The 27716-nt window shown below is 45.3% G+C and overlaps 1 protein-coding gene across 1 annotated transcript; it reads right to left on the reverse strand.

The window, feature by feature from the left end:
• Positions 1 to 1480: 1480 nt before the first annotated feature.
• On the reverse strand, positions 1481 to 26899 carry LOC147141187 (uncharacterized). The gene is made up of 46 exons (XM_086042223.1): positions 26693 to 26899; positions 26587 to 26608; positions 25906 to 26166; positions 25564 to 25830; positions 25182 to 25451; positions 24268 to 24528; positions 23600 to 23860; positions 22684 to 22944; positions 22311 to 22571; positions 21960 to 22220; positions 21623 to 21883; positions 20881 to 21141; positions 20538 to 20795; positions 19508 to 19774; positions 19158 to 19415; positions 18820 to 19077; positions 18226 to 18486; positions 17892 to 18149; positions 16780 to 17040; positions 16441 to 16701; positions 16098 to 16367; positions 15563 to 15820; positions 14964 to 15224; positions 14580 to 14843; positions 14239 to 14499; positions 13652 to 13906; positions 13303 to 13566; positions 12570 to 12830; positions 12231 to 12488; positions 11577 to 11846; positions 11016 to 11285; positions 10674 to 10937; positions 10187 to 10444; positions 9789 to 10049; positions 8495 to 8752; positions 8162 to 8422; positions 7629 to 7886; positions 6945 to 7211; positions 6413 to 6676; positions 5809 to 6078; positions 5440 to 5700; positions 4455 to 4715; positions 3732 to 4022; positions 3030 to 3269; positions 2913 to 2954; positions 1481 to 1894 (listed from the first exon to the last, which is right to left on the reverse strand). The coding sequence occupies exons 1-46, from the start codon at positions 26753 to 26755 to the stop codon at positions 1596 to 1598; spliced, it is 11439 nt and encodes a 3812-aa protein (XP_085898349.1). The 5' UTR covers positions 26756 to 26899; the 3' UTR covers positions 1481 to 1595.
• Between the last annotated feature and the right edge of the window lie 817 nt (positions 26900 to 27716).

Raw genomic sequence — 27716 nt, forward strand, 5'->3', positions numbered from 1 at the left:
ACCCACCCCGACTTGGAGTGAAACTGCAACACAATTTCAAAACAACGCGCGCAACTGTTAGCCAACCATATAACCTTTAGCCTGGTAGAAGAAGAAGCAGTCTGTCAATCACGTCATATGCTGGACTTGACATCGTCAAACAGTTTTCCAAAACAATGGGTAGAGCAAAGGTATGTCCTCACTTCTATTTTTCATATTTTATAGTTAGCCTTTGTTCTTGGCCTCACTCTACCTCATGGAAACCTGTTATGCATATGATCAGAATATTATTTTTATTTTTTCCTATATTTATGTACAAGTTTGTCCTCTTGGTCGGCAGTAACGGCTAGCTAAACAGCTAGCTTCTACTCCTGAAAGAAAACTACTCTGTTACCTGCAGCTCTGTTGCTGTGTTTGCTCAGGCTTTAGAAACTATTATTTTTATTTTTTTATGATTAGTATTATTTTTTGATAAATATGAATATGAAAATATGAAAAGGGAAGGATTGTTTTTCAAGAATTTTGAAGCCCAAATTGTCCTTCAATTCTGGAAGGACCCATATGGACAAACGTTGCTCAAGGGCTAGGATCTGCAATTTCAATGCAAATCCAAAATCCTACTACCCAGACGCCCTTAAATGTTTAAGCCATAACAGAGCTAACATTGGCATTACAGTATTAGCATTAGTTTCAGAAAAACATCACATAATAGAGTGTACGGTGAAGTGTCTGCATCATGTGCCACAATCACGGATTAGCGAAATAAATATAATTTGGTGTTGAAGTGCTGTCTCCATGAGTGAAAACACAGATGTATCTTTTATTCTATCTATATCATTAATTCACTTGTTCCTTACTCCCTACTTAATGAATTTTATACTCTAGACAACACATTTCCATAGTTTTTTGAAAGAAAAGAAACAAACTGGGATTCATTTCTCTTCCACCACTCAATAATGGTCTAAATCCAAACGTCTGGGATTTTTAAGTACTGGTAATATAGTACAGTGTTTCCCAATGGGTATGCAAGCACATTGCAGGGGGTACATTGAAACATTTCATGTTTTATTTCCAAGATGATAAGTAAATATTCTCAGTCATTTCATAAATACGTCAATAAAATTGTATGTGCAGATGTGTTTTGTTCCTGACAATTAAAGTTGAAATGTCTGTTTGTAGGGGACTTATCCAAATGAACTCCAGTTTTTTTTTTTTTTGTGTGTGTGGTAAATGTTATAAGAGCTATATATAACAAAGGCATGTTTTTTTTTTTAACTCACATTACAAATTTGTTTTCAAGGCAACATTTATTATGTTAAATTTGAGCTGAAAAGAAGAGAGATAATGTTAAAATTAAGGAGATGAAATCAAATGATTTTCATATAATAATCACTTGCGTTATCAGCGCAACACTATGTAATATATAATACAATTAATAAATGAAACGATTAATCAGTTTATTCAGTGTCGTGTTTTAATACTTTTGCCCATATAGTGTACGGAGTCCCCAAAAAGCGTTTCCTGTGCGCTACTAGGTCTAAAGTTACAAGATGTCGCGTGACTTTATTCGTCACATTATGATAAGACTTGTTGTGTGTGGTTTATGTTATTGTTATTTACACTGAATGATAGTTATCCTGTCCTGTTTCCAAACACACAGGATCCGACTCCGGTCCAACGTCGGTCTCATTCCAGGCACAGACGGTGAGGCAGTACGTGGAGTTGGGGCTCAGGTCAGTGAGGATGTAGCTTTGCCCGAGCACTATCAGTTCCTGGGGTGATTCAGAGACCCCCTGCTGCTGCGTGATCACCAGCCTGTAAGCGGTGTCGTTACGGACGTCTTCTTGGGGCCACTCCACCATGACCACCACATTGGTCAGTAGTGAGACGTTTAACACAGGCACAGAAAGGCCTTCTGAAAATGAAAATCGGGAAAAGACACATGATTTGTATTTGAACAAGTGAGAACTAGAGTGGGCCAACTCCGTTCCTGTCATTTTTAATTCATTTTCTGCCGTGGATTTTTATATTCCTCAACTGGAATCCAACTACGGTAGTTACTGCCTCTATTCGGGTCAAGTACATTTTTTCAACAGGCAAGAGGGTCTCGCTCAGCTTGTCTGCGAAATTCAGGTTAGACATTATGGTACACGTAAGAAAGTGAAACTCTTGTATTTACAGCTTGAACACAGTGAGGCACTGTGGGAGACTTGAACGTCACATTCCCGTCTGAGGGAATGACATCATGTATGCGGCGTGTCACGTTTTCAGCGCGTTGAGGCCTCATGTGTGCATATCATGCGACATAAACAACAATGGAGGAAGAAGAGGGCTTTGCGTTTTCAAGTTGGAAAGTCACGATTTTGACTTTGTGTCGGATAAAACAAAAGTATTAAGGATTGTTGCACACTCTGTGTGCTGTCGACAGAGTGTTTTCTAGCTTCAGTAACACGACGTCCCCCAAAAAACATGAGCGCAAATTGAATCGTTATAATTATAAACAATGTACATGATAAATGTTGAGTGTTGAAATTACAACAGTAATAGTTAAATGTATCAAGTAAAAAAAAAGACTTAAAAATGATTTAAAAATGGATTAATGTTAAGTGAAGTCTAGAAAAGACTCATTTTTTGGATGTATCATAAAATAATTATGGTAAGTCAAAAATGTTGTCTTTATTATTTTTTTTTCAGTAAAAACAAACTATTCTTAAATGTCACAGTTAAAAAATGAACTTCCAATTAAGCTGCAAAAGCGGGTGTCATTTTTATGTTAAGCAGGGTTGACAAAACGAAAAAAATAGCTTGTTAGTTACTTTTGAAAGCAAGTAATCAGTAAAGTAACTAAGTTACTTTTTCAAATCATCTTTCTTGTCATTTGAGGAAAAGCACAATTTCTTAAAAAAAACAAAAAAAACAAGCTTTGAACTTACCACTCTGACTGAGGTCTCTTTTTCTGACGTCGTGCGACACCACTAAAGAGAAAGCTGGGTGAGAATCTCCAAACCGAATTGTTGAAATACAACTTTTATGCGAGCGCTAGCTCCTACCACTCGAGACGGTCGACCCTTGGCTTTCCCCGGCGCCGTTGCTGGCCGTGACCAGCAGGTCTGAATAGGCGGTGTTGACGAGCAGAAAGCAGGACAGTCCGGTGGTGGTGCACAGCCGGGAGCTGAGTGAGACATTGCGCTTGTACACGGCGTACGTGGTGGCAAACGCCGAAGGGCTCCAGGAAACTTTGGCGATGGAGCTGTTGCTACTGTACAACACCGTGGAAGGCTGACATGGAGCTGGGGGGAGAGAAATGAGGTTAGGGTTGGAGTGGATTTTGCTGCTCAATTCACATTCCACAAATGCAATATTAATCAGAATGCCATGTTTAGATTATTGGAGGCGCACAGAACATATTCTTGTTAAAGCGGAAGTCAACGCAAGCATATTTTTTTCCAAGAATATGTTCCCAGCAGGCCCACTAGTTGAAACACAGCATTCTGATTAATTTTGCGTTTGTGGAATATGAGTTAAGTAGCAAAATGCACTTGTTTTTAGCCATCTCTGGGGGTGGCCATTTTGTCTTCTGTCGACTGAAAATGACATCACAACTGCTTACAACGACCAATCACAGCTGACCTGTTCTCTGAATCTGAGCCGTGATTGGTCGCTATGAGCAGTTGTGATGTCATTTTCAGCCGACAGAAGACAAAATGGCCGCCTCCAGGCTAAAAACGAGTGGATTAACACTTTTTCTCTACCTGTTGAATCATGAAGAGGCACAGACGGGTCGCTGGTTCCAGCCGTGTTCCTGGTCTCCACTGTGGCCACATAGTACGAACCGCAGGGAAGCGGAATCTCGAAGGAGGTCCTGTCCGTCCAATAGGAAGACACCTCAAACTGGGTCTGGCTGTCTCCCAGCAGGTTCCCCGATAACCTCAGCAGGTACTCTGTGTATGCGCAGCTTATGTCCGTCCAGTTGAACTGCAATGTCTGGATCTCCATGTACATCATCATAGGCTGCACCTCAACAGCGTCTGGAGGACACGGGGCTGAAAAGAGGGGGAGAGTTTTCTATACCAACCATTTTCACTTGACTGGCTAAATATCTTAACACTTGGGATCAAACCTGATTTGTCAGCAGTAAAAAATATCTTGAATGTCATTCTATGACCAGGAAATGTAATGATTCTTTTTTTCTTAAAGTGACCCAAAATACAAAAAAAATCCAAATATTTTCAAATGTCATCCTTTTGTGCTACAAAGTGTGTGTACACACAGTGGACGCCACCATTTTTACAGGGGGGGCGGGGCACATAGGACCACACACTTCCTAACCAGATGTATGACAAAAATGCTGTACTGTACGTGCATATGTGCAAAATCCTTGCTCTTAATATATTATTTATAAAAGACCCACTGTCCTAACCCAACAACAAAGGTTAACTCGGAGGATAGTCTTAATATTCTTGAACGGTTGCTACCTGCTCCTTTTTGCACCGGGTCACTGAAGGAGCTGTTGCACGTGCCATCCGAGGCCTGGACGCTGAAGTTATAAAGAGTCCCGCAGTCCAGATTAGAAATGGTACAGGTGGGATAGGTGCTGTAACAGTAGAGCATCTCTCCACTCCACGCCTGAGCGCAGCCGTAGTAGTCCACAGCATGATCGCTGGGAGTCCACAAAAGCACTGCAGACTGATTACTGCAGTGGAAGGTTACCGAGAGACCCTCAGGCTGGCAGGGACCTGTACAAGGTTTAGAAGGAATCTCGTTGATTATTTGTTGTCCGTTGACACAGTGAGATTTCATAATGACAAATGGAGAAGTATTAAAAAGCATAAACAGTCTCATTGGTGCATCGCAATAAATTACAGTATCGCCGATGATTATATTTATTTTAGTAGTTCAATTAAATTAAAAGAAGTGAAATTCATGTAATACTTTTCAGAAGGCCAACCTAAATTCCACATCATAAATCATTGTGAATGCTAATCATTGTGAATTACTTTAGCATACCTGTCACGTTGTACGCTTTTGCCGTAATTTGTACAGGTGGAAACACCTTGAGAAGTCCTCTTGTTTATAGTTTTAAATCTGAATTTTTGCACAGTTTGTCTTTTTAACAAGGAAAAAAAGAAAGATTGGAAAAAATTGTGTTTTTGTTCCTTCATGTCAACATGGCAACCCAGTCGGCGTCACTTGTTAGTGTGAAGTAGCAACGTAAACACCAACGGCGTCGGAGCAACTCCGTTGATCATTCATTTGAATTAATTGATTGTTTAATAGGATGACAAAACGCATGGTTTGCACCTCACGGAATGATGACACAACATTAACAGTGCGCCACTCATATAAACGTTAGCATGAAAAAAATAACACACATTCTTCTAAATAATTGAATTCATTTGTTACAGAAAAAATGCCACCACTTTAGAGGGATGGCCCTTGAACCAAATGAAGTATACACACCCGTGCTGAAGGTAACATTGTGACTGGCCATGCTGGTGCAGTTCTCATGACTGGCCGTCACGCGCACCGCATACTGCTCGTCACAGTGCAGCCCGGACAAGCTACAGTTAGTAGAGTAGCCACTGCAGGTATGCGTGTGTCCATCCGCAGCCGTTGCGACAACATGGTAACTCGCAGCGACGGGGGAGGGGGTCCAGGACACCAAGGCGCTGTGGTCCTCACACGAGGCGCTGACATTCACCTCGCTCGGTGGACACGGTTCTGAGAAGAATGAACAACGTTGTCTTGTCTGATATGTAACCCAACACGAGCGACTTATCACCGGCTTTGACAAAAACCATGGCCAAAATACAGAGGTAACATACGTACCCATGCTTATTCTATAAGGCGGACTTCTCAAACTGCTGCACTGGTCTGACGAAGCGGCAACGATGACGGTGTAGTGGAGGTCACACTGTGCCCCGTGCAGGGTGCAGCCGGTGCCAGTGCCATTGCAGGACAGGTACGTGCGGTCGCTGGCCTCGGCCGTGGCGGTGTACACGGTGTTGCCCTCGCCGCCTCCCGTGAGCTCCCAGATGACGAGGATGGAAGCGTCGTGGCATTCAGGGATGGCCGTGATGCCAGAGAGGGAGCAGGGGGCTGGGGAAGGGACAGATTGACAATGCCAAGCATTTGTCACCTGCATAGGATTACAGTAAACCGACGACCTAGCCCAAAAGTAAATATAAGAACCGCGAAAAATTGACCACCCAAAATGTTTACAATTTCCTATATTAATAGTTTAAACCATAAGTATACCACGAGCTAAGATCCATAACCTCGTTTTACAAGATTACCCATAGAAAGAAATAGCTAATATTTGATTTGGTTTTTTAAAAATGTACCAGACGTTGGCACATAGCAGAGCAAAAATGCGGCAAAGACCGTAACTTTTTGTGAGTCGGCCTACAATAAAAAAGATCAAATGAATTACCTGTTTGCAAGTCAATGGTGGCGCCGGGATAACTGTCACACTGGCTGTCCTTGGCCGTCACGCTAAAGTTATAAAGAACGCCGCACGCAAGGTCCTGCACCTCGCAGGTGGTGTTGGTCCAGGTGGTACAATTGGCCATGCTGTAATCTTCCCCGAGCGCTAAAACGGTGTAGCAGTCGGCGCCCAGGGCAGAGTCCCATGAGATCCAGGCAGAATTGGTCACACAGTCAAGGCTGCCTTGGATGCCCAGAGGCTGGCACGGAGCTGGACAGACCAAAGGTGGTTTGAACTTCAAGGGCAGAGAACAGTGCTGGGAAGTAACTAAGTGCGAATACTGTACTTAAATAGACTTTCCTGGTATCTGTACTTTATTTGAGTATTAATTTTTCACTTTTTAATTTTACTCCCTACATTAGAAAACACTTCTGTCTTTGTCAAAATGGTCTGCCGAGAAGAATTGAATGGCTGAGAAGCTTGGTCTGGTGAGTGACGTGTGCAAAGAAGAATGGATTTTACAAGTGAAGTTTCATACCTGTCAAGAAGCTGTAGTTCTGAGCGGAATGGGTCTGGCAATCTCCTTTGACTGCTATGACTTGTACGGCGTAGCTACTGCCACAGTTCAGATGCCCGGTGGAATACTCGTTGCTGCTGGTGTTAAAGGTGTCACGACTGCCTAGTACGTTGTCCTCACTTAGCCACACCAAAAAGTAGTCAGCGTACCCGACGGAGTCCCAAGAAACCGTCATGTTATTGGACATGCAACTTAGCTGGGTGGTCACATTCTGGGGTGGACATGGGGCTGGGAATGCATAAACATGCCTTTAGATTTCTATGCTAATACGATAGGTTGAAATGATGGAAAAAGCAAGGCATTATAAAAATTGTGAAAGGTTTCAAACGCTTAAGTAATGTGAAAACAAAGTTTGAACTCCTAAATATTTGAATTAATGCGTCATCTACCTTTTAAGGTATTTGTCAGTCAAGGTCGACAATCGTAAATGTTCAAACTCAAAGGTTAGTCTCGTTTTGGGGAAAAGACTGGTGATTGTGAGCAAAGAAATCGTCTTTGTTTTGTATGCACACTTGCCAGTTTTTTCCCTGCATCATATATGGAGTGTCACATTACAAAAAATGTTGGAGATGTTAAAAACTGGTGTCGCTGTACCATGCTAACAATGCTATTCATAGCATGGTGGTCTTTGTAGGAGCCCCTCACCTGAGTCAAACAGCAGAACTTGACTGGGAACACTGGAGCAGTTGTCATCCATTGCCACCACTTGAATGGAGTACCGGCTACCGCACATGAGATCATCCAGAGTACAGTTGAGGTCAGAGGTCTGGTGGCTGACATTTCCATGGTAACAGAAGGCTGTCACTAAGTACTGCGTCGCACCGTCACTGGCAGACCAGGACACGGCAGCAGTGTTGCTACCACAGTCTTTCCCCACAGAGACGTTAGTGGGAACACATGGTACTGAAGGGGGTTGACGGAAAACAAATCAGACTCAAACACAGAAACTATCCAATCATTCCAATATGATGTTCTGGTACAGTAAATCCCCGCTGATTTTCTTGGGGCGTTAATTAGCCTACTCATTATTTATTTTACAATTTGCTGCAGGGCTCAGTTCCTAGACTCCTGTAGTGGGGGTTTACTGTATACAGATATACCCTCCCTTAAGCTCAAATGTATTCATTCCGTGGCCAGAGTCAAAGTGCCTTTTTGATTGTAAAGCACATAAACCTCACCTGACTGCACATTGTGCTGTGCCATGGAGGTGACGTTACACTGCCGGTTGGACGCTGTGACGGACACAGCAAAGTTTTGTCCGCAAGTCAGTCCAGAAACGTTGCATTCGCCAGAGTATGACATGCAGATTTGAGAGATGCCGCTGTCAGAGCCCATGGTGGCCGTGTAGTGATCGGTCCCGTTGCCAGGTTGCCACGCGACCATGACAGTACCAGAAAGGCAGTCTTGCATGGTGTAGACCTCCTCTGGTGGGCAAGGCCCTAAAGAGACAAGACGTGAATTAAACTAACCTCACAGCTCCTAGTGATTAGCCTCAGGGGTATTTGACCTACTTGTCTGTATGGAAGTTGTTACGGCGGTCATGCCCACACAGTAATGGTTGTGAGGTGTCACCGTGAGGCTGTAGTTTGCCCCACAGTTAAGGTCTGACAAGTGGACTTCGGTGTCATTGGTGCTTTGCGTAACACTTTGGGTCCCCGTCTCAAGCGAGACCACGTACACATTTGTTCCATTACTGACATCCCAACTAAGCGAGACAGCGTTCACGTCGCAATCCACAGAGGCAAGGACATTCTGGGGCGAACAAGGTTCTGAAATAAAACAAAAACCATCATTTAAATTATTTGGATTATCAATTTAATACATGCTATAGAGGAGGTCAGACAGGAGTCTGTGTCTGATGTTTGAGGTTGACACTGTGGTCTGCAGTAAGAGTAGGGAGCTGGTAGAGAACCCTAGAAAGGTGGAGGTATGCACCGGAGAGACAAGGAATAAAGGTCAGTCACAGCAAGACAGAACATGTGTGTCAATGAAAGGGAGGTCAATGGAATGGTACGATCACAAGGAGTAGAAGTGGAGAAGGTGCACACTTGGGATCAACTGTTCAGAGCAATTGAGTGGAAGAAAGGTGAATAGGTGGGTACTAGCAGGTGGAGGAAAGTGTCAGGGGTGATCTGTGACAGACAAGCATCAGCTTAAATGAAAGAAGAGTTTTAGAGGATGGCAGTGAGACCAGCCACGTTTGGAGACGGTCGCAATGGACAGAAGACAGAGCTGCATGTGGCAGGGTTGAAGGTGCAAGCTTTCTCTTTGGGAGTGACCAGGATGGAAGGATCAGGAATGATTTCATTCGAGGTGGCATGGATCAGTGGTCGAGCGGTCGTCTCCCAACCCAGAGGTTGTGGGTTCGATCCCTGGGCCGTTGTGACCTCGTCAAATTATCCTTTAGCAAGATACTGAACCCCCAGTTGCTCCTGATGCTGCGTCATCAGTACGTAAATTAGGTACAGTGTGAAGTGCTTTGAGTACCGAAGATAGAAAATCGCTGTCCAAGTGACAGCCTATTTACCATTTCATCAGAGGGACAGCACAGACTTGTAGGGTTAGAGACAAAGCTGCAGAGGCCCTATTGACACAGTTTGGACATGGGTAGATGCTGGAAATGAGCCGCCATGTAAGAGACAAAGAGGAAGACCAAAGCGAAGATTGCAGGAAGACTTACAGATACTGTAGCTGCAGTTAGACAATAAGCTGCAGAGGACAGGGAGAGATAGAAGAGGATGACTCTGTTAAGATGAAAGGGAAAGACTACATTTAATAAATGAAGTTCTTTTCCAGTGTAAATACCCATGTAGACAACGGAGCTGTTGCTGGGCAGGCTGGTGCAGTCTTCATCCTCGGCCATCACCAGGACGGTGTACTCCTCCCCACAGTGAAGGTCGTCCCAAGTGCAGTTGGTGTGGTTGCTGTAACACCAGTGGCTGTGTCCATCAAGACCAATGGCTTCTGCAGTGTATGTTTTAGCGCCATCACTGCCCGACCAAAACACTTTGGCTGTGTTCGACCCACACTGCTCATAGGTCATTACGTCACGAGGGATGCAGGGAGCTGAGGACATAAGGTGTATGTGACCACATTTACAAATGCAGCTAAATATCGCAATGAGATGAAATACAAGGACGGATGCAACTTTTAAATGAAATCATATTAGGCACTCTATGTGGAATTCTGTTTTGAGATCTTACATGTTTTGACCAAGGCAGGGCTGCTTGGGTCACTGTTGCACACGGTTCCTTGTCCTTGCACGATGACGCTGTAGTTCTGTCCACACGGTAGAGCAGCAGTCAGGCTAGTCTGCGTCGTATTGTAGTTCTCCACATAGCCCAGACTTCCTGTGGCCGTGATGAGGTAAAACACCACACCGCCAGCAGGATTCCAGGAGAGCTGCAGCTCGTCACTCTGACAGGGCGACTGAGCCAACACAACCACAGGCTGGCAAGGCTCTTAGATGAGGAAAGACAAGTCATGACGATACATTATTGCATAGCAGAAGCAACCTGCATGATTTATTGAGATCCAATGAAAGAAAAATCATTGTTACATTCAAAATTTTTCATCGGTAAATAGGGTAACCCAAATATCACAACCATCTCTTAGTAGGATGCAGTGTAGTTCTATACTAATGAAATCACTAACAATTCTTCAAATTCTTAAATGACAGTAGTAATTTACCTGTTTGAATGTACACAGAGTCACTAACTTGGCTACAGCAGCCGTGACTCAGTGCTTTGACGGTCAAGTTATACATCTCCCCACAGGAGAGTGCTGGGAATGCACAGGAAGAACCTGTGGAGTTGCACCAATGCTCCTCCCCTCCTGAGCTAAGGACAGCGCTTCCCATGTAAAGTTCCACTTCAGGCTTCTCCTCCCAGGTCAGGACAGCAGTTTCAGAACCGCACGGCAGATCAACGCCAACATACTGAGGTTGGCATGGGCCTGTGGAATAGTTGTGTTACAGTTTTCAGACAAACTTCGGACACGAGAGCTTTGCAAACAGATTTTTGGCAAACCCACGCGTGGTGAAGTTCGAGTGCATATTTGACGTGATGTTGCAGTAGTTGTTGCTGGCAGTGAGGCTCAGGTTGTAGGTTTCACCGCAATCTAAACGCGTCAGGTTGCAAATGCTCAACACGTTGTTTTGCTCAGCTTGGCAGTGAAACTGAAGACTTCCACTGGCGGTCAGGGAAATGTTTGCCATGCCGTAAGGACGGTTCCAGGACGCCACTGCAACCCCGTCAGAGTTACAGTCGACTTCCACGTTTATGTTGGTAGGCAGGCATGGAGCTGGGAAAACAGATTGAAAATGTAAAAGTCCATCCGTTTGTTTTCTCTGATCTCTTCCAAGAGATAAGCAGTGTGTGTTCTATCTTACTGCAACTGCATTCGTTTAGCATGCAGCGCTTTGGAGTTTTAAGAAAAGGGCCATACAAATTGGATGTATTATTGTACCCGTCCAGGAATGACATTAATTCATATGATTATTTCGATTTTGTTGATAGATGATACCTAATTCGTGGCCACATTTGAGTACGTCGTGTACATTTTTGCATTCTGTGGTTAGCATTAAGTCTGTACCTGATGTGAACGAGACCATAGCGCTGTCAGAGCTATTGTACTCCTCTCCTAAGGCTATGGCCCACACGTCATATTGGATGCCACACATAAGTCCAGAGACAACACAGCTGGTGTCTGTGTCCTCGGCCTCACACATCAAAGTGTAGTATCTGTAATGGTCGTAAATGTAGGCAACGTAACCCACAGCGAGCTCACTCCGCTCCCAGGAGACAGCCACTGTAAGCTGTTCACATTCCACATTGGCGTGAACATTGGTAGGTGGGCATGGCTCTGCAATGACAGGAAAATCATGATTCGCGACAAATCTCTTTGCACCTTTTGTGCTCTTTCTAAAATGTTCTAAGATTCCACCAGATGGTGTCAAAGCCATGGCTAATAGGAAGGTGGCAATTGGTACTGTATGTATGCTGAATCGCAAAATCCTTTTCAATCAAGATGTGAGTAATTCACATCTTCATGACTACTCAGGATGACATGATTAATTTGTTAGCTGATGAGGACATTGTTTTGCGGCGAAAGACAAAAGAAAAAGAAAACTTTTGTCAGGGGATTGGAGGTACCTTGACTGGGTTTGCCTTGGTCCTCCCAAAAAACTGAAAATGTCCCTGGCGGAAGGGCTTGGAGCCTATCCTCATTTCAGTTAGTCCGACTAACCTGTCATGAGTCGGTACGTTTCAGATGTCGCTGTGTTGTTGCAGACGTCATTTTTTGCAGCCACGGTGACGTTGTAGATCTGACTGCACTGCAAGCCGGTAACGGTGCACTGGGTGCCGGTGCTGTTACAGGTAGCCGTCAGACCCTGGTCAGTCACAGCCTTGACACAGTAAGACCCGGCGCCCCTTGTTGCACCCCACGCGACGCGAGCCTCGCTCATACTGAAGTGGATGGAGAGATTCATCGGGGCACACGGCTCTGCAAATTGGGGAGTTTCAAATGATGAAAGCAGTTTCAGCAATGACAATGTGTGTGTAACATGTAATGATCACACACTACCGGTGGCAAGGTATCCTGACATTAGGCCAGTGCTGTTGCAGGTTTCCCCGACACTCGCCACAGTGACGTTGTATTCCTCGCCACACTGCAGAGGTGCGAGCAGGCAGTAGGTCTGGTTGCTGGTGCATGTTGTCGTGTGGCCCGATGAGGCTGTTAGCTTAGCCATGTAAGACACGTCTCCAAAGCCAGGTAGCCAGGATACTATAGCAGACTTGATCTCACAATCCACAACGGCTTCAATGCTGCCCGGTTGGCAAGGCTCTGCAGATTTAAGAACATGATGTCTTAATAATGTTTATAGCAGAGTTGCATCATTGTTAGATTTACAATTACTCCGATTGTGGTGTTGTGTAACCAGCCTGTTGGTTGGTTTGTGCGTTGGTTTGCAGGCGTTTGCCCAACTCCATCACCAATTTTTGTGAAAGTTTGTGGATTAACGTCACTTGCATAGCAAGAATCAATACTTTGGGACACATCGGAATAAAAAGGTAGCTAGAGGAATTTAATATCTGTCATTCCTGATTGTTCTCAATGGAACTGTAAACAGATTAAGCATAATTCTTTGATAGTGAATAAAATGTGTAGTATGGGAAAGTGACCCTCAACTAAAAAGCAAGCTTTGTATTTTGGGGATGAGCTAAGTTTAGCCTTGGGTTGTTACGGAGAAATTTTGTACACATGCACATCCACTTAGGGTGACTTTTGAAGGATAGTGTTATACGATTTGAAATACCTGATGTGAATGTCACCATTGTGCTGTCAGAGCTGTTGTACACCTCTCCCAAGGCCACGACCCACACCTCATATTGGATGCCACACATGAGTTCCGAGACAGAACAGCTGGTTTCTGTGTCCTCGGCCTCACACATCAAAGTGTAGTAATGGTTGTAAACGTAGGCGACATAACCCTGAGCGAGCACACTCTGGTCCCAGGAAATAGTCACTAAAAGTTGATCACACTCCACATTGGCCAAAACATTGGTAGGCGGGCATGGTTCTGAAACACAGTTAGGACACACACACAGGATTTCACAACCGCGACCAGATTATCACATGCGTCCATTGGTGATGCTGTGACCCACCTGTCATCAACCGATGGGTGTCAGAGGTGAAACTATCACAAGCCTGATTGTGTGCTGTCACAGTAACATTATAGATCTGACCGCACTGCAGGCCCCTCAGATGGCAGCTCGTTTCTGTGCTGTTACATGTGGCTGCCCAACCTTGCTCATTTCTAGCCCACACCGAATAGGACCTTGCGCCATCTGCTGCACTCCACAGCACCTGGGTATCATTTACACTGTAGTAGACGGAGATATTCACGGGGACGCAAGGATCTGGGGAAAGAGATGTGGTAGTTTTGGTTCAAGCAAAATGCTTCCATTTCAACTGGACACAATGGGCTTACCGTTTACTCTCCCCTCGAAATAACTCAGCCATTAACGTCTAAACCACTGGCAAAAATAAGTGAGTACACCCCTAAGTGAAAATGGTCAACCTTACTATTGCGGTTATCTAGTTTCAACGTTCATATCTGGCCGTACTAGATGGTGTTGATGTACTGTACTTAATTTTGCTGCCAAATACGTTTCGGCCACTGTCTTTAATAAGTCGTCAAGCCTCAAGGTGAGTAAAGGTTGCATTCCTACAAGGGCATGCTTGAGCTCACCTGTAGTGAGCAAGACTGCAGTCGTAGCCGGACCGGCACACCCAGTATGCATTGATTCCACCGTAACCGAGTAGTTCTGTCCGCAGACCAGGTTGTTAAGTTCACATGACCCTCCCATATCACTGCAGGAGGAGTTGCGTCCGTCGGTGGAGGTTGCATGTACAATGTAAGCTGTGGCTGAAACGGCCGTATCCCAGCTGACCAGAGCTTTTCGGCTGGTACAGTTTATCGCTGTGGACACCTCACCAGGGGGACATGGAGCTAGAAAGCAAGAGATGAGCAAGTCTGAACGAAGAAGGGAAAGAAAAGGCAATTGTGAGAAGAATTTGAAGAAGGCGTACCAGTTAGCTTCTGTGTGGGGTAGCTCATCTCGCTCATGCAGACGTTGGTGTGACCCATTATCGTGAAAGTGTAAAGTTGACCACAGCTCAGGTCCAAGAAGGAGCAGTTGTTCTCATCAGTTTCACAAGTGGCGTTCACACCTGAAGCAGATGTGGCTTCTACCGTGAAGTTCTGAGCCAGTGGACTGACTTGATCCCACATCACCGTCATGATGTTGGAGCTGCAGTTGAGATCCCCTGTGACGTTCTCCGGCTTACATGGAGCTAAAATGTGGTTTAACGCGGAAAGAAAAGACATAGAACCATGCATGTTTCATCTGTTCTGCCACAAAGGAGACATTTGTTTCTGGTTTAAAAAAAAAGAAAAAAAGAAGTAGGACTCACCGGCTTGGACCTTGTAGTCAGAACCAGCGATGATTTCACACTGAACGGAGGACGAGGTGACCACCACCTCGTAGACGTGGCCGCAATACAGGTCATGGATGGAGCAGTTGTTGTATGTGGAGTTGCAGGAAGCTGTGTGTCCTTCTACGCTGATGGCCCAGGCCGTGTAGTTGTCTGTGCCGGGCGTCTCTGACCAACTCACATTCATCACATTGGTGTAACAGTCCAGTACAGCTACAACATCTTCTGGCAGACAGGGAGCTATGAGAGACGGGTCAAATAGAGGAGTTATTTATCCATTTTTTTTTATAGCTCTCATCCAGTTCTGGGGTAGTCTATCTCAGCGGTGTAGTGCTGGTGTAACCTAACATCCAGTTTTTGGACAGTTGGATCAGGATGGTTGAGGTGTCTGTAAGTGACCGTTTTGCACTGAATCCCAAAATAAACAGCTCGCATGTGCAAGGACGACAGAACAGCAGTGATGTGGCGGAACCCATTAGCTTTACACAAAAGCCTAACGGCGGCATTCTGATTTCATTGTAGAAAATTGAATGACGTTTTAAAAGTGATTTTCTGGCACTCATGGAGTCTTTGCTTACCGGAATCAAAATAAATGTCAGCGTGTTCAGTGCTGTTGCAGCTCTCGGTGGACGCCACCAGCGAGGCCGAGTATGAGCGTCCGCAGTGGAGTCTGACAGCACAAGAGGTGTGGTTGGATTCGCAGGATGCCACATGGCCGTGCTCCCCTGTCACCTCCACTGTGTAAAAAGCTGCTCCGTTGCTTTCGGCCCAGGAGAAGTTCCCGTTGTTCATCCCGCAGTCCACCTGAGCAGCGAAGTTTGTGGGCTGGCAGGGAGCTGAGAAAACATTCAGCAACAATCATATTTTTATCGCTACGTGCAGGACCTCGATTTGACGTTGTTGTGCCGTTTCTGGAAATAATTTTTTTCAGACTTCTGATTGGCTGAAATAGCCTTATTGCAGGGTTCAAGGCCACCTCTTCTTTTGGCATGCTTCAAAACATGTCATGTTTACAATGACTCTATGAGTACATGCTGTGACCATTGTTCCTTTCAAGGTTTCTTGTTAGATGGTCATTCGAGTTGTAGGGTCTTTCAGGTAGACATGCCATACCTGTGCTTAATTCCATGGAAGGGCTGTAGCTGCTGTGGCAAGCCCCATCCAGGAACGCAATGTAGAAGGCATAACGCTGTCCGCACTGTAGGTCGGTGAGTGTGTGTGAGGTGTTTGAGGTCGTCCACGATGAAGGAGGAAGCGTGCCAGAGAGCTTCTCGTATTTCAGTATATAAGAAACCCCTGGCACCGGACTCTGATCCCATGAGATGGTCACTGTATTGGTGTCACAGGCGACCTCACCCGCCAAGTTTGTGGGTGGACACAGAGCTGGCATGATACAGAAGGGAAGTTAGTAATCGCACGAGTGTGTCAAAAACATCTGGGCAGCTAGTCAACACACCAGTCGTCACTTCCACAGCTGAGCTCGGCTCGCTGCGGCATCCCCGGTCCACGGTCACCACGGTGACGGAATAGTTTTGCCCACAGTGAAGGTCAGTGAACTGGCATGAATTAGAAACGTTGGAGCTGCAAGTGTGTGTGTGTCCATCATGGGCTGTGGCTGTGGCTAGGTACATCTCGGCCCCTGTTACACTGGACCAAGACACTGTGTTGTTGTCCTCACACGGTGGAGACATGGTGACGTTACTGGGAGAGCAAAGGCCTGGAGGTAAACGAGCAAAACAGATGAATTGAGTCTTGTTAAATTTAGCCTAACGTGATACCGATAATTGTCGCGCACCTGCTCTGAAGCTGTAGACTTGACTCGGTGTTCCAGCGCAGGACTCAGAGTGCGGCGTTACGCTGATGTCATATGTTTCTCCACAGTGGATGTGTGAAATTTGACAGCTGGTAGTGTTGGAATGACATTGATGTGTGTGTTCATTTTGGCCGGTCAACGTCACTGTGTATTCAACAGCACTGTAGCTTCCCACCCATGACACCAGGGCTGAGTGATTGAAACACACCAGTGTGGCACTAATGTTCACTGGGGCACACGGGGCTAGAAAGAATTGAGAAAAAAAATGACAAAAAACAATGAATATAGCATGATGCAACAAAACGCAAACTGTCACCAGGTCCTGCCAGTAGTAAATTGAGTCATCTGTGAAAAACCCTACCCACTCTGGCCGCATCTTGTGCCTGTCGTTTGATTTGCAAATATCGTGTATTTCTTCTGGGGAGCGTGTTCTCCGGATGAGTCACCAGTAAGTGGTATACGGGACTTCTCGACACAGCTTCCTTGTTGAGCTGTTTGACTTGACTGGGCATAGGCTAGTGTCAAAAGAGGGTTGTCCAAAATGGCTCGCCCCGCAGCTCTCGCCTCGTCCCCTTTTATAGAATTTATGCCCTCTAGCAAGTCCATAGCTGACTCTCTACTTATTCGGAAAACCAACACTATACCTTTTAAAGAGCACAAATCCTATGTTTTTCCGTTCAGCATGATAGCTCTACCTGCTAGGTTCCACCCAAGACAGGAAGTCCTTCCTGGCTCCCAGGGACTTCTTCGCTTGCTTTGCCAGGTGTAAAACCAGTCATTTCCCCCCTTTGGGGCATCTCTAGTACAAGCATGTCTGTGAATATTTACCACTGTCCGTGAGTGCCTCTTTACGATCTAAAAGCGAAGTAATCCTGGTGCCCTGTAATCTGGCACAAGTAATTCAATTATTTGGGGGCTCCAGAACTTTCAAATCCTGACTATTTTCTTTACGCGGTAAGGGATCCAGGGGGCAAAAGCAATGTCACTAATGTCAGCTATGGCTTTAAAGAAGGTTAAAGAGGATAACCTGTACTCCTTGTTTGCAGTAGTTTCTTAAAAATCTTGAAAATGAGTGTTTGCTATGGTCGACTTACCTGTTTGGAGTGAATGACAGACACTAGGGGCGCTGTTGCATTGTTCTCCCTCAGCCAGCACAGTAACATTGAGATCCAAGCCACAAGGAAGATTGTGGACTACGCAGCTCGTATTTGTCGTCCTGCAACCGTCCACATAGCCATCTCCAGCTATCTCAGCTTGGAAACTGAGACGTCCAACAGTATCACTCCAACTGAGCACGGCTGTGTTGTTGCCACACTTATACTGCTTGGAAATAACCACTGGAGGGCAGGGAGCTATAATACCCAAAATGATAACAAGGTGAATATTAGCTGCATAAAGCAGGTAAACGGACCTGAACAATGCACCTACCAGTGGTAATGTTAGTGCTTGCTCCCGGTGGGCTGTCACACCGGCTTCCCTGAGCCACAACAGTGGCCGTGTAGGTCGCACCACACTCTAAATCTGTTAGCGCACACGTTGGAGTCGCTGAGCTGCAGGAAACTGAGTGGCCGCTTGTGGCTGTTGCATTAATGATGTAACCTGTGGCATCAGCCACTGGCATCCAGGACACAGAGGAGGAATTAGTGCCACAGATTTGGGTGCTGTTCTCAATGTATGGTGAGCATGGAGCTGGGAGAGAAAAAAATGATAATTTATTGCTGATAAGTGTTAGACTACGTTTACAGTATATTCCACGGCTGACAGACCACTGAGAACAGAATGGGATGGTCGCGAGAAGACAAATGTGACAGCGCTGGGAATGCCGTGGATGCCCGGCCAGAGGTTTTGTCAGAACATTACACGTACGCAATAGGGCGTAACACAACTTGGAGGTAGTCCGTAGTAGGACGTGAAACATACTGTATTTATTACCCGGCATCTGAGTTGCATCAGTTGATTTGTTGTTGGAAAAAAACTTTTTTTTAAATTAACAATTTCATGTTGAAATGAATTTTTCACTACCTGTCATCAACATTGCTTGTGAGCCTCCTGTGCTGTTACATGCATTGTCCTCAGCTAGAACAGTCAGATTGTATGCTGCTCCACACTGCAGCCCATTCAGCTGACAGGAAGTTGACATGCTCCAGCAGGATGTTTGATGCTGGTAGCCGTAAGCCAAAACATGGTACGCCGTGGCCCCGGCGCTGGCATGCCAAGATACTGTCGCTGCATCAGAGCCACACTGGAGAACGGCGGTCACATTGACTGGGGCACACGGTCCTTGAGGAATAGATACCAGAAAGATAAATGTTGTATTCTGCCAAATGAAAAGCATTAAATATGCCAATTTTAGAAAGTACCTGTGGTCATTGTCATGTGAGCAGAGGCGCTGGCGCAGTAGTCGTCATGAGCTGTGACATTAATACTGTATTCTGTTGCACATTGTAGATTACTAAAAGAACAAACGAGGTTCGATGTCACGCAGCTTTCAACGAAGCCATTTGGTCCCGTCATAGTTGCTGTATAGGTGGTTGCCCCGAAAGAAGCATTCCAAGAGGCCCAAATGGAGTTTGTGCTACAGTCTGTCATTGCTTCCAAGCTCTGAGGTGCACATGGAGCTGCACAGACAAAAATATCACTCGTTTTTTTCTTTTGCTCAGTCATTCAAACCTCATTACTTATCCTATCCAGAAATGATACATCCTAATACCTGTCATGACGGTCTGCGGGACACTATACGGCCCAGGGCAATCTCCATAGCAACCTTTGACAGACACATTGTAAGTCTGTCCACAGTGAAGGCCGCTCAGACTACAGTTGGTGCTGTCCGTGTAGCAGGTGGCTGATATCATATTTCCGGAGAGGGGAGTGGCGGTGACGCTGTAGTTTAGTGGCCAAGAAGACTTTCTCCAGATGACCATTAAGTCATTGGTGTTGCACGACAAAGTGGTGTTGACATCCGCTGGTGCACATGGTACTGAGAAAATAAACACGTTTGAAGAAGAAACTGAACTGTATACATTCTACCCAAATATCACACATTGCTGCTGTGACATAGATAATTAATCCTTAAATACAGACAAAACTAAGGAGTGAAAATAATTTATTACTGTCAGTTGTATCATGCCCACGTTAGTAACTTTTCAGCACACAAAATAGTTTCCCTCATTTATTATCTAGCAAATACGGATTTGCTGAGGTGGGCTTCTTACAAAATTGTTCTGGCCCGTCATTCGTCATCCGTCAGCGGCCGGGGTGTCCGTCATTCATCCTTCCGTCATTTTTCGTGACGAACCGAATTTTAATCGTCAGCCCATCAGTCAGTTTGTGACTTAAGTTTGTCAGTTAGCCCATCAGAAGTCTGTCGGTCCATCAGTTGGTCCCCCCAAAAAACATCAGCAAAACGGGCATCCATCCGGACGGATGCGGTTAGTTTGACGGACGAAAATCCACTTCCGTCAGTGCTTGGTCATTTTTAAAAAGTGTCCCGTCTTTGGCAAAACGGGCTTGGTCCGTCAGTGACAGACTGGTCCGGACTGGTTCGTCAGTAGGACTGAACGCCCACCTCTGCAAATCTGTTGTGTCATCGTCGTTAAGTTTCCTTCATTCACGATGGGAAGTGCAGCTAAACATAGTTAACTGTATTGCTTATTGGAAACCAAGTAACAATTTGTGGATGTTGTTCACGTCCCAACAATTTCTTTGCTTGATGTATCCTTAAAATCACAGCTACTCATTACCTGGTGCTTGCCAGATGGGGGAGCTGTCGCTGCTGACACAGACGTCATCGATGGCCGCCACAGAAATGTCATAGGAATGGTCACAGAGCAGGTTTGTTAGTGTACAGTTGAGGGTGGGGCTGACGCAGGTGAGCGTCTGCTCCGTATTGGTGGCTGTCACAGTGTAGATGGCAGCATTTGCATCGGGGTTCCAGAACACATGAGAGATGCCAGCCGCACAGTCCAGCTGACTGGACACGTTGCTGGGGATGCATGGCTCTGCGGGAAGTGGATCAGTGAAGAGGTGAGCCGCGCCAGTCTCAATGACTTGGAAGTGAGGGTCGCTGGCGCTCAGTGTTGTTACCTGTGTATAGTGACACGGCGTCTCCATGGAGACCTGTGCAGTTCTTGTCCATTCCTGCCACTGTGATGCTGTAAACCTCTCCGCACATAAGGTCATAAAAGTGGCACAATGTTTCATTGGTGGTGCATACTGACGTATAGCCGGCACTGCTCACAGCAACGGCTGTGTAGGAGTTGGCACTGGCACTGGCCACCCAAGACACGGGAACGGGATCTGGTGAGCATGTTTCCACAGCAGTGACGGCGGTAGGAGGGCACGGCACTGATGGGAAAGACAAGGTGAGAGTGAGATGACATCAAGAAAGTTTACATGGCAACCTCAAAGTAAATGAAAGTATCTGTAAGCCCCTACCCCCACCCCAAAAAAAAAAAAATTGGACAATTACAAATTTCGCAATCTTTGCACAAATGTTTGGACAAATCTTTGAATTCCGTCTGCAGTTTTAAATCAAATTTCACTTATTTCAGACTCACTTTAGGTTACCTTAAAAAAATCAATGGCTCACCGAATATTTAATTTTGAAAATATCAAAGCACCCTCAGTATTAACGCAAATGCGGCAAAGTGTCTCCCTACCAATTTAAGCTAAACGTAGCTCCTCCTCAACATATAAAGCTTGTCTCACATTTATCACTTCAACATTTTTCCTTGGACCCAGGACTGTGCTACTTTCATATTTAGACAAGGCTTCGGTTCCATTTCGTGGCGCATTTCAGAAGGAGCGCATACATAAATTCTCGTACTTGTTTGCACGATGGCCTCTGTGCTGGGCATACTGTAACATGTCCCGGTGACGGCTACAACGATCACAGAGTAAGTGCTGCCACAAGCCAAGCCTCCGCTGGTGCACTGGGTCTCTGTGGAGTTACAGTAAAGAGGCTGACCCAAGCCTCTGGAAATGGTAGCCGTATAGTTGTCCGCAGGGACAGAGATGCTCCAGGTCATTGTCAGCTCGCCTGTAGGGCAACTTATACCCGCTTGAACATCCTCTGGGCCACATGGTACTAGAAGAAGACCACATCAAGCATTACTTTGAGCATTTTTTTTTAGCTTACGCTCAAATCGTTAACGTTGCAGTACCCGAGTCCATGCTGATTGATGTGGATTTAGATAGGCAGTTTCCATCATAGTTAGTGACAGTAACGTTGTAGGTCTTCCCACAGGGCAAATCAGGGATTTTGCAGTTATTGACAGTATCACTGTTGCAGGTGAGTTGAGCTCCACTCGGATCCTCTATGGTGGCCGTGTAGTTGCCTGTGGACTGGTGATTCTGCCAGACTATCAGAGCGTGGTTGGCTTCACAGTCTCTGAATGCTTCAATGTTGTCAGGAGGACAAGGCGCTAAGGAGGAGGAGCAGGAGAGATTGAAACTGTGCAATTGTGCAGTGCATCGTTTGACGTGCAATGGACTGGTCAGTCAGTTATTCTTACCTGTACTAAATGCAATCTCATCGCTGTCACTGCTGTTACATTTGAGATTGGTTCCGATAACGTGGGCCGTGTAGTTCCGCCCGCATGTCAGGGCTTCCACCAAGCATTCAGTGCCGACTGAGCTACAGCCATGCACATTTCCATCCATATCCTGAACGAGTGCAGTGTAAAATATGGTGCCGATGCTTGTCATCCAAGTGATTGCTGCTGAGTCTTGGCTGCAGTTAGCTGATGCTGACACAATGGCGGGGGTGCAAGGAACTGCGGAGGTGGAGGAGCAGAGAAAGAACTATTGACCTGGATTGACTGGATCAGCCGCCACAAAGTCCAGTCCGTAACCCGCTTGAGATTCTTTGTACCTCCCAGAACATACCGGTCTGAGCCGACTCTCCCAGAACCCTGTTGGTGGAGCAGTTGTCGTTGGAGGCGCTGATCCACACGCTGAGGTGTTCCCCACAAGGCACGTTGGTCATTGCGCAGCTGTTGGACGAGGAGGTGCAGTTGTAGGTTTCTCCTGTGTTGCCCTGTGCTTCTACCGTGTAGGATAGAGCACCTGCAGCTGAGTCCCAGGTAGTGATCAGGGTTTCGGAGTGACACTCTGCTGCTGTCTTCACATTTGCAGGAAGACAAGGCGCTGGGGGAACGGGAGATTGAGTTATTTGCAGTCTTTCCATACAATCATTTCCTTCTAGAGTGAACCCCATGTTTATCGCAGGGACACGTTAGAGACCCACTTGCAATAGGTGCAAATCTGTGACATAGAGGCTAATGCATTGAAAAGATGTACAGAACATATTGTATTGTATCGATACGTTTTGTGTGGTACGATTACACGCGGTTTGGAGTTATTATAATATAAGCCGGTTGTTATTATAATATAATTCCGTCCTCCTTTAATATCCAGGAGTTTTGTCTTCTCCTGAATGGACAGAATCTTCCTTTGGTGCTTATGATTACTTCCAAAAGCCTTTGGTGATGCACAATGCTTTTGTGGGCTGTGTAGGGCTTGAAACCAAATTAAAAATGCTCAAAATATGCATTTTGTTTCCAGCAGGCAATCGGAGCACAAGAAAATGAACATTTGAGAGACTGATACAAGAATCTGGAAAAAAACAATACAAACAATCTCATGAACTGCAGATATCCATAATATTGTTGCGATTTCTAAGATAAAACTGGCTATGTTGCACAAAAAAAAATACTCGGTAGGTGAACAGCAGTATTTTAAGGGCTGAACCATGTTGTATATCTAATAGATAGATAGATGATTGAGGATGAATCCTACTCACAGGTTCGGACAAACTCAGGCTGGCTGACTTCACTGTTGCACTCTGAGCTGACAGCATACACGGTGTATGTGTAGAACTGACCGCAGCCTGTATTGGTGAAGAAGCAGGCGCTGTCCAGTGTCCGGCACTCAGTCATGTCACCGTTGTTGTCTTCGGCCGTGGCTACGTAGTACAAGGTGTTGTTGGTTTCCTCCCAGCTAAATTGGATCACATTGCTGGAGCAGTCGTGCCTGCTCAGTGGGTGAGCTGGTGCGCAGGGCACTGGAGAAAGGAGATTAGGGAATTTGATGTCGATCAGTGTATGTCGCTAAGGAAAATCGAGATCTAATATCTTTGTCTTTCTCCTCTTTTGGTTCAATTCCGGCTTCACAAGACTTTACGGACATTCGATTTCCTTAAGCAGATTGTGTGTTTCTGCCTTGATATGAAAAGTGACCTTTGAGGCATTCCCCTCACTTCAACAGACTGTAAAGAACAATAAATTGATGGTGTTGGGTATCCATTCTTAGTGACTAATGAGAGGGTGTGACTGTGAGAAAAGAGTCAAAGATAACAATAGGAAGAAGCTAAACGCAATCCCACTGGGCCGATTTATCGGCAAGGTGACCTCGAGCTGCGGCTTTGCGTGTGACGGTAAAGTGAGAAGTGGCCTTCCGGGCAGCGCTCACCTGTCTCGAACAGGGTGGAGGTGTTAGCGATGCTCTCGCAGTCGTCCGAGATTGCCGTCACGTGGACTCTGTAATTCTCGCCGCACTTGAGCATGGTGATCTGGCAGTTATTGGAGGCTGACGTACAGTTGAGCGAGGCACCGGTGCCGTCAACAGCCGTGGCCCGGTACAAGTTGGCACCAAACACCAAATCCCAATTTACTGTCACCATACCGCTGGAGCAGCTGTAGACCACCGTGATGGACGTCACCGGATTGATGGCTAAACAAGATGAGTGAAAGCAGTTAGTACCTCCTTAGCAACTTGGACAGCAGAGGTTTAGTCTTAGACCTGGATTGGGGACTGGGAAATTTTGGGTTCAAGAGCTGATCCAAACAGAAAAAGCGATCCGCCATGGATCCAGAAAACATCTTGGCCCTAACAGACTAAAAATTGCGAAGGCTTGGCTGGTTGCTGGAGAGACACGGGATGGCTTTTTAAGCACCACTAAGGTGCTCCATCAAGCCCCGCAAATTGCATTGAATGGAAAAATGAGAGGGTTAAGGAAATTTCCCCAACCTATTACCAAGCCCTAAACGTTCAACGTTGCAGTTTTTTCCAGGTCATGTTGCATTTGTGGACATTACGTATCCACGCGTATATTTCAGATGACCGGATACGTTGGTTAATTGAGGATTATGTCCATCGAGCAGAATTGATTATTTGTTAATTGGTGAATGGAGTGCATTACCTGTCCGAACCAGCACAGGTGTCAATCAGTGAGTCCGTTTGAAGTTTAAAGACCATCTTGACCTTAGCTCTGGTAAGTGCCCAATGATTGATGATCCATTATACTGATTCTTCATTTCCCCCAGTAGTCAATCAAGGAATTTCAGTCAAATGCCCGTCTCTGTCCACCAACAGTAGATACTCACCGGATGTTGTGTGCGTGACGTTGGAAGCCTCCCCTGGTACTAAGAACACGTTGACCGATGATACCCCCACGGTGTAGGTGGAGCAAGGTTCTAGATTACTGATCACCGCGGTTGTGGACGATGTGTTCATGATGACAGGCGCGTTGCTGGGATTGTCATTGTCGCTCACGGTCACTTGATAAAGAAGAACTTTATCCACAGAGTCCCACGTCACTTGAGCCATGTTCTTTCCAGTTGGGACGAGAGTCACGCCAGTTGGCGGTTGCACCACTTTGGAGACAAAATACAGGTGCTACTGGAGTGCATCTTAATAAAACCACAACATCCCTTTTTAAATTATTTTTTTTTTTTTCATTAAAAGCGGAAATCTGAGTAGACTTACAGGTGGTGATCGTCCTGATGTTACTCTTGGCGCCCCGTCCCGCTGTGTTGGTGGCATAAACGTAACAGTTGTACGTAGTGAATGGAATCAAGCCGTCCACTTCCCCGCTCAAAGTGGTGAAGGTCTGGTTGTATTTGTTTGTGGGGATACTGAACAACTCCTCCACATACAAGATGTAGCTGTCGGCCCCGAACACACTTGACCACTCAAATATGACGGAGGTACTTGAAATGGCTCTGGAATATGTAATCTGAGATGTCGCAGGTACTGTGGGAAGGCAAGAAAAGGTTTAATCTACGAATTGCCTTGAAAATATCACTTGTCCGGTTGAACAACATCTACCTGTCATGGTTTCGTAGGTGTCTGAGCACGCAACAACGGAAGACATAAAGACCTTGACCGTGACCAGGTATGTGTGGCCCGGACGTAATCCCTGAACCAGCCTCTGAGTGCTGGGTGGGTATAGCATCAGCACCACAGGGGCAATACTGGTGGAGTTGATCACTCGTAAGTCCAGTAAATAGACTGAAGCTCCAATGTCATCGCTCCATTTGACATTCAGCGATGATGCCGAAGGAGATGTCACTGACACAATGCTACATCCTGGAAAACAAGGAAATTGAGGGGAGCAAAAACAGTTTAATGCTGGGTAAAAGCAACCTTTATTCAACACTGTACAACAACGGACATAGAGGAGAAATGACGTGTGGTTTTTCTTTTTAAATACAATTGTGAAAAACATTTTTCCAGGACATCATGTGTATATTGTTTTACAATTGTATACTCAGTCATTTTATGATTTACATGAGTTTGTATAATTTTTCAGATTTTAGACAGCACACTGCCACATTTTAAGGAATGATTTGGGATCTGGATTTGTCCGTCTGACACTCTCTTATCTCTTAATTAGATGTATTTAATTATTGCTTTAATAATAATAATAATCGATATAGATTTTGTGTGTCCGTAATTATCACTAGACAAAAAGTTATTTAAAGTGCTTATAAATTTGAACGCACTTACCTGTTGCCAAAACTTGTTGCATCTAAAAAAAAAATAAACGAATGAGGAACCACAATTAATGAAAGTTTAAGAAAAACAATAAATGCACATCATAAAGTCCAATTACCTGTACGGCAGACAGTAGAATGGCTGAAAAAAACATCCACATCTTATCCAAACGTATTGTCATTCCTTTAAGACGTTATATCCATTTGCGCTTTCCTCATCCGGCTGTCTTGAACGATGATCTGAAACCTTTACGGACCAAGTAGCGTAGATCAACTTGGTGGGAACCAATCAGGGTGTCCCAAAAGTAGGACAGGTGTATGCCTGCGGGTGCTCTGTCATCATGAGACGAAGCAAATGGGATGGTTAGGTGGGGACACTTTCACTTCTCCACCCAATCTTCCATTCACAGCTCTTCCATTCACTTAAGCTGCACAGTATCTCTAAAACAAGTCCAATTTAAGTGTGAAACACTTATTCTGAGAAACAAGACGCATGTAAGGGTATATGAATGAAATGTTGTCTTCATGTGCACATTTCTATTAGAAGACATTTCAGATTTTCACATGTAACGTGATACAATCTCTTTTGTATAACATGCTCGGTCGGTGTCCTTCTACATTCTTCCTGCATTGATATAACTTTTCTTGGAAATGCGCCATCATCATGTTGTACAAACAAATGCAGCTTCACCATGTTTAATTTGAACTCTAGGCTCCACTAATTGAGCTAAGTCTTTAGTTCGCAGAGTCCTACTGGGTTGATATTCAATCAGCATTGCTTCACTGTATTCAGTACCCAAACAGTTCCGTGATTTCGAGACCAGTAACTGAATTTCAAAATCTATTCGACCGCTGATTGAGAGCCAGTGTTGAAGCCTTTAGGACAGGAGTAATATGTTCTGATCTCTTCGTTGTGGTCAGAACCCGAGCTGCAGCGTTTTGAATGACTTTTGATGTTCTTTTCAAGGTAAATCTGCATGCAAATTGCCTGCCTCATATACGGGGTTAGTAAGATCATCGTTTGGTAACTCATGGCTCTAAGACCTTTGAAAAAGAGTATGTGAAGATGACGCAACACAGTCATTTGCTTTTGTGAGGTACGATAGGCTTTTTGGGCTGTGATATGGATGGCTGGTGCCAGGT

Source organism: Filicampus tigris, chromosome 10 (genome assembly GCF_054856515.1).
Source record: "Filicampus tigris isolate MCC_2025a chromosome 10, RoL_Ftig_1.0, whole genome shotgun sequence".
Classification (NCBI taxonomy): Eukaryota; Metazoa; Chordata; class Actinopteri; order Syngnathiformes; family Syngnathidae; genus Filicampus; species Filicampus tigris.

What these genes read in the sequence shown, in the direction of transcription:
- LOC147141187 (XM_086042223.1), bottom strand. Translation starts at nt 26,755, where the DNA reads ATGACAATACGTTTGGATAAGATGTGGATGTTTTTTTCAGCCATTCTA. An exon ending in TTCTACTGTCTGCCGTACAG is followed by an intron (nt 26,609 to 26,692) that starts GTAATTGGACTT and finishes TTTTTTTTTTAG; the next exon opens with ATGCAACAAGTTTTGGCAAC. An exon ending in AATGGTGACATTCACATCAG is followed by an intron (nt 12,831 to 13,302) that starts GTATTTCAAATC and finishes TTAAATCTGCAG; the next exon opens with AGCCTTGCCAACCGGGCAGC.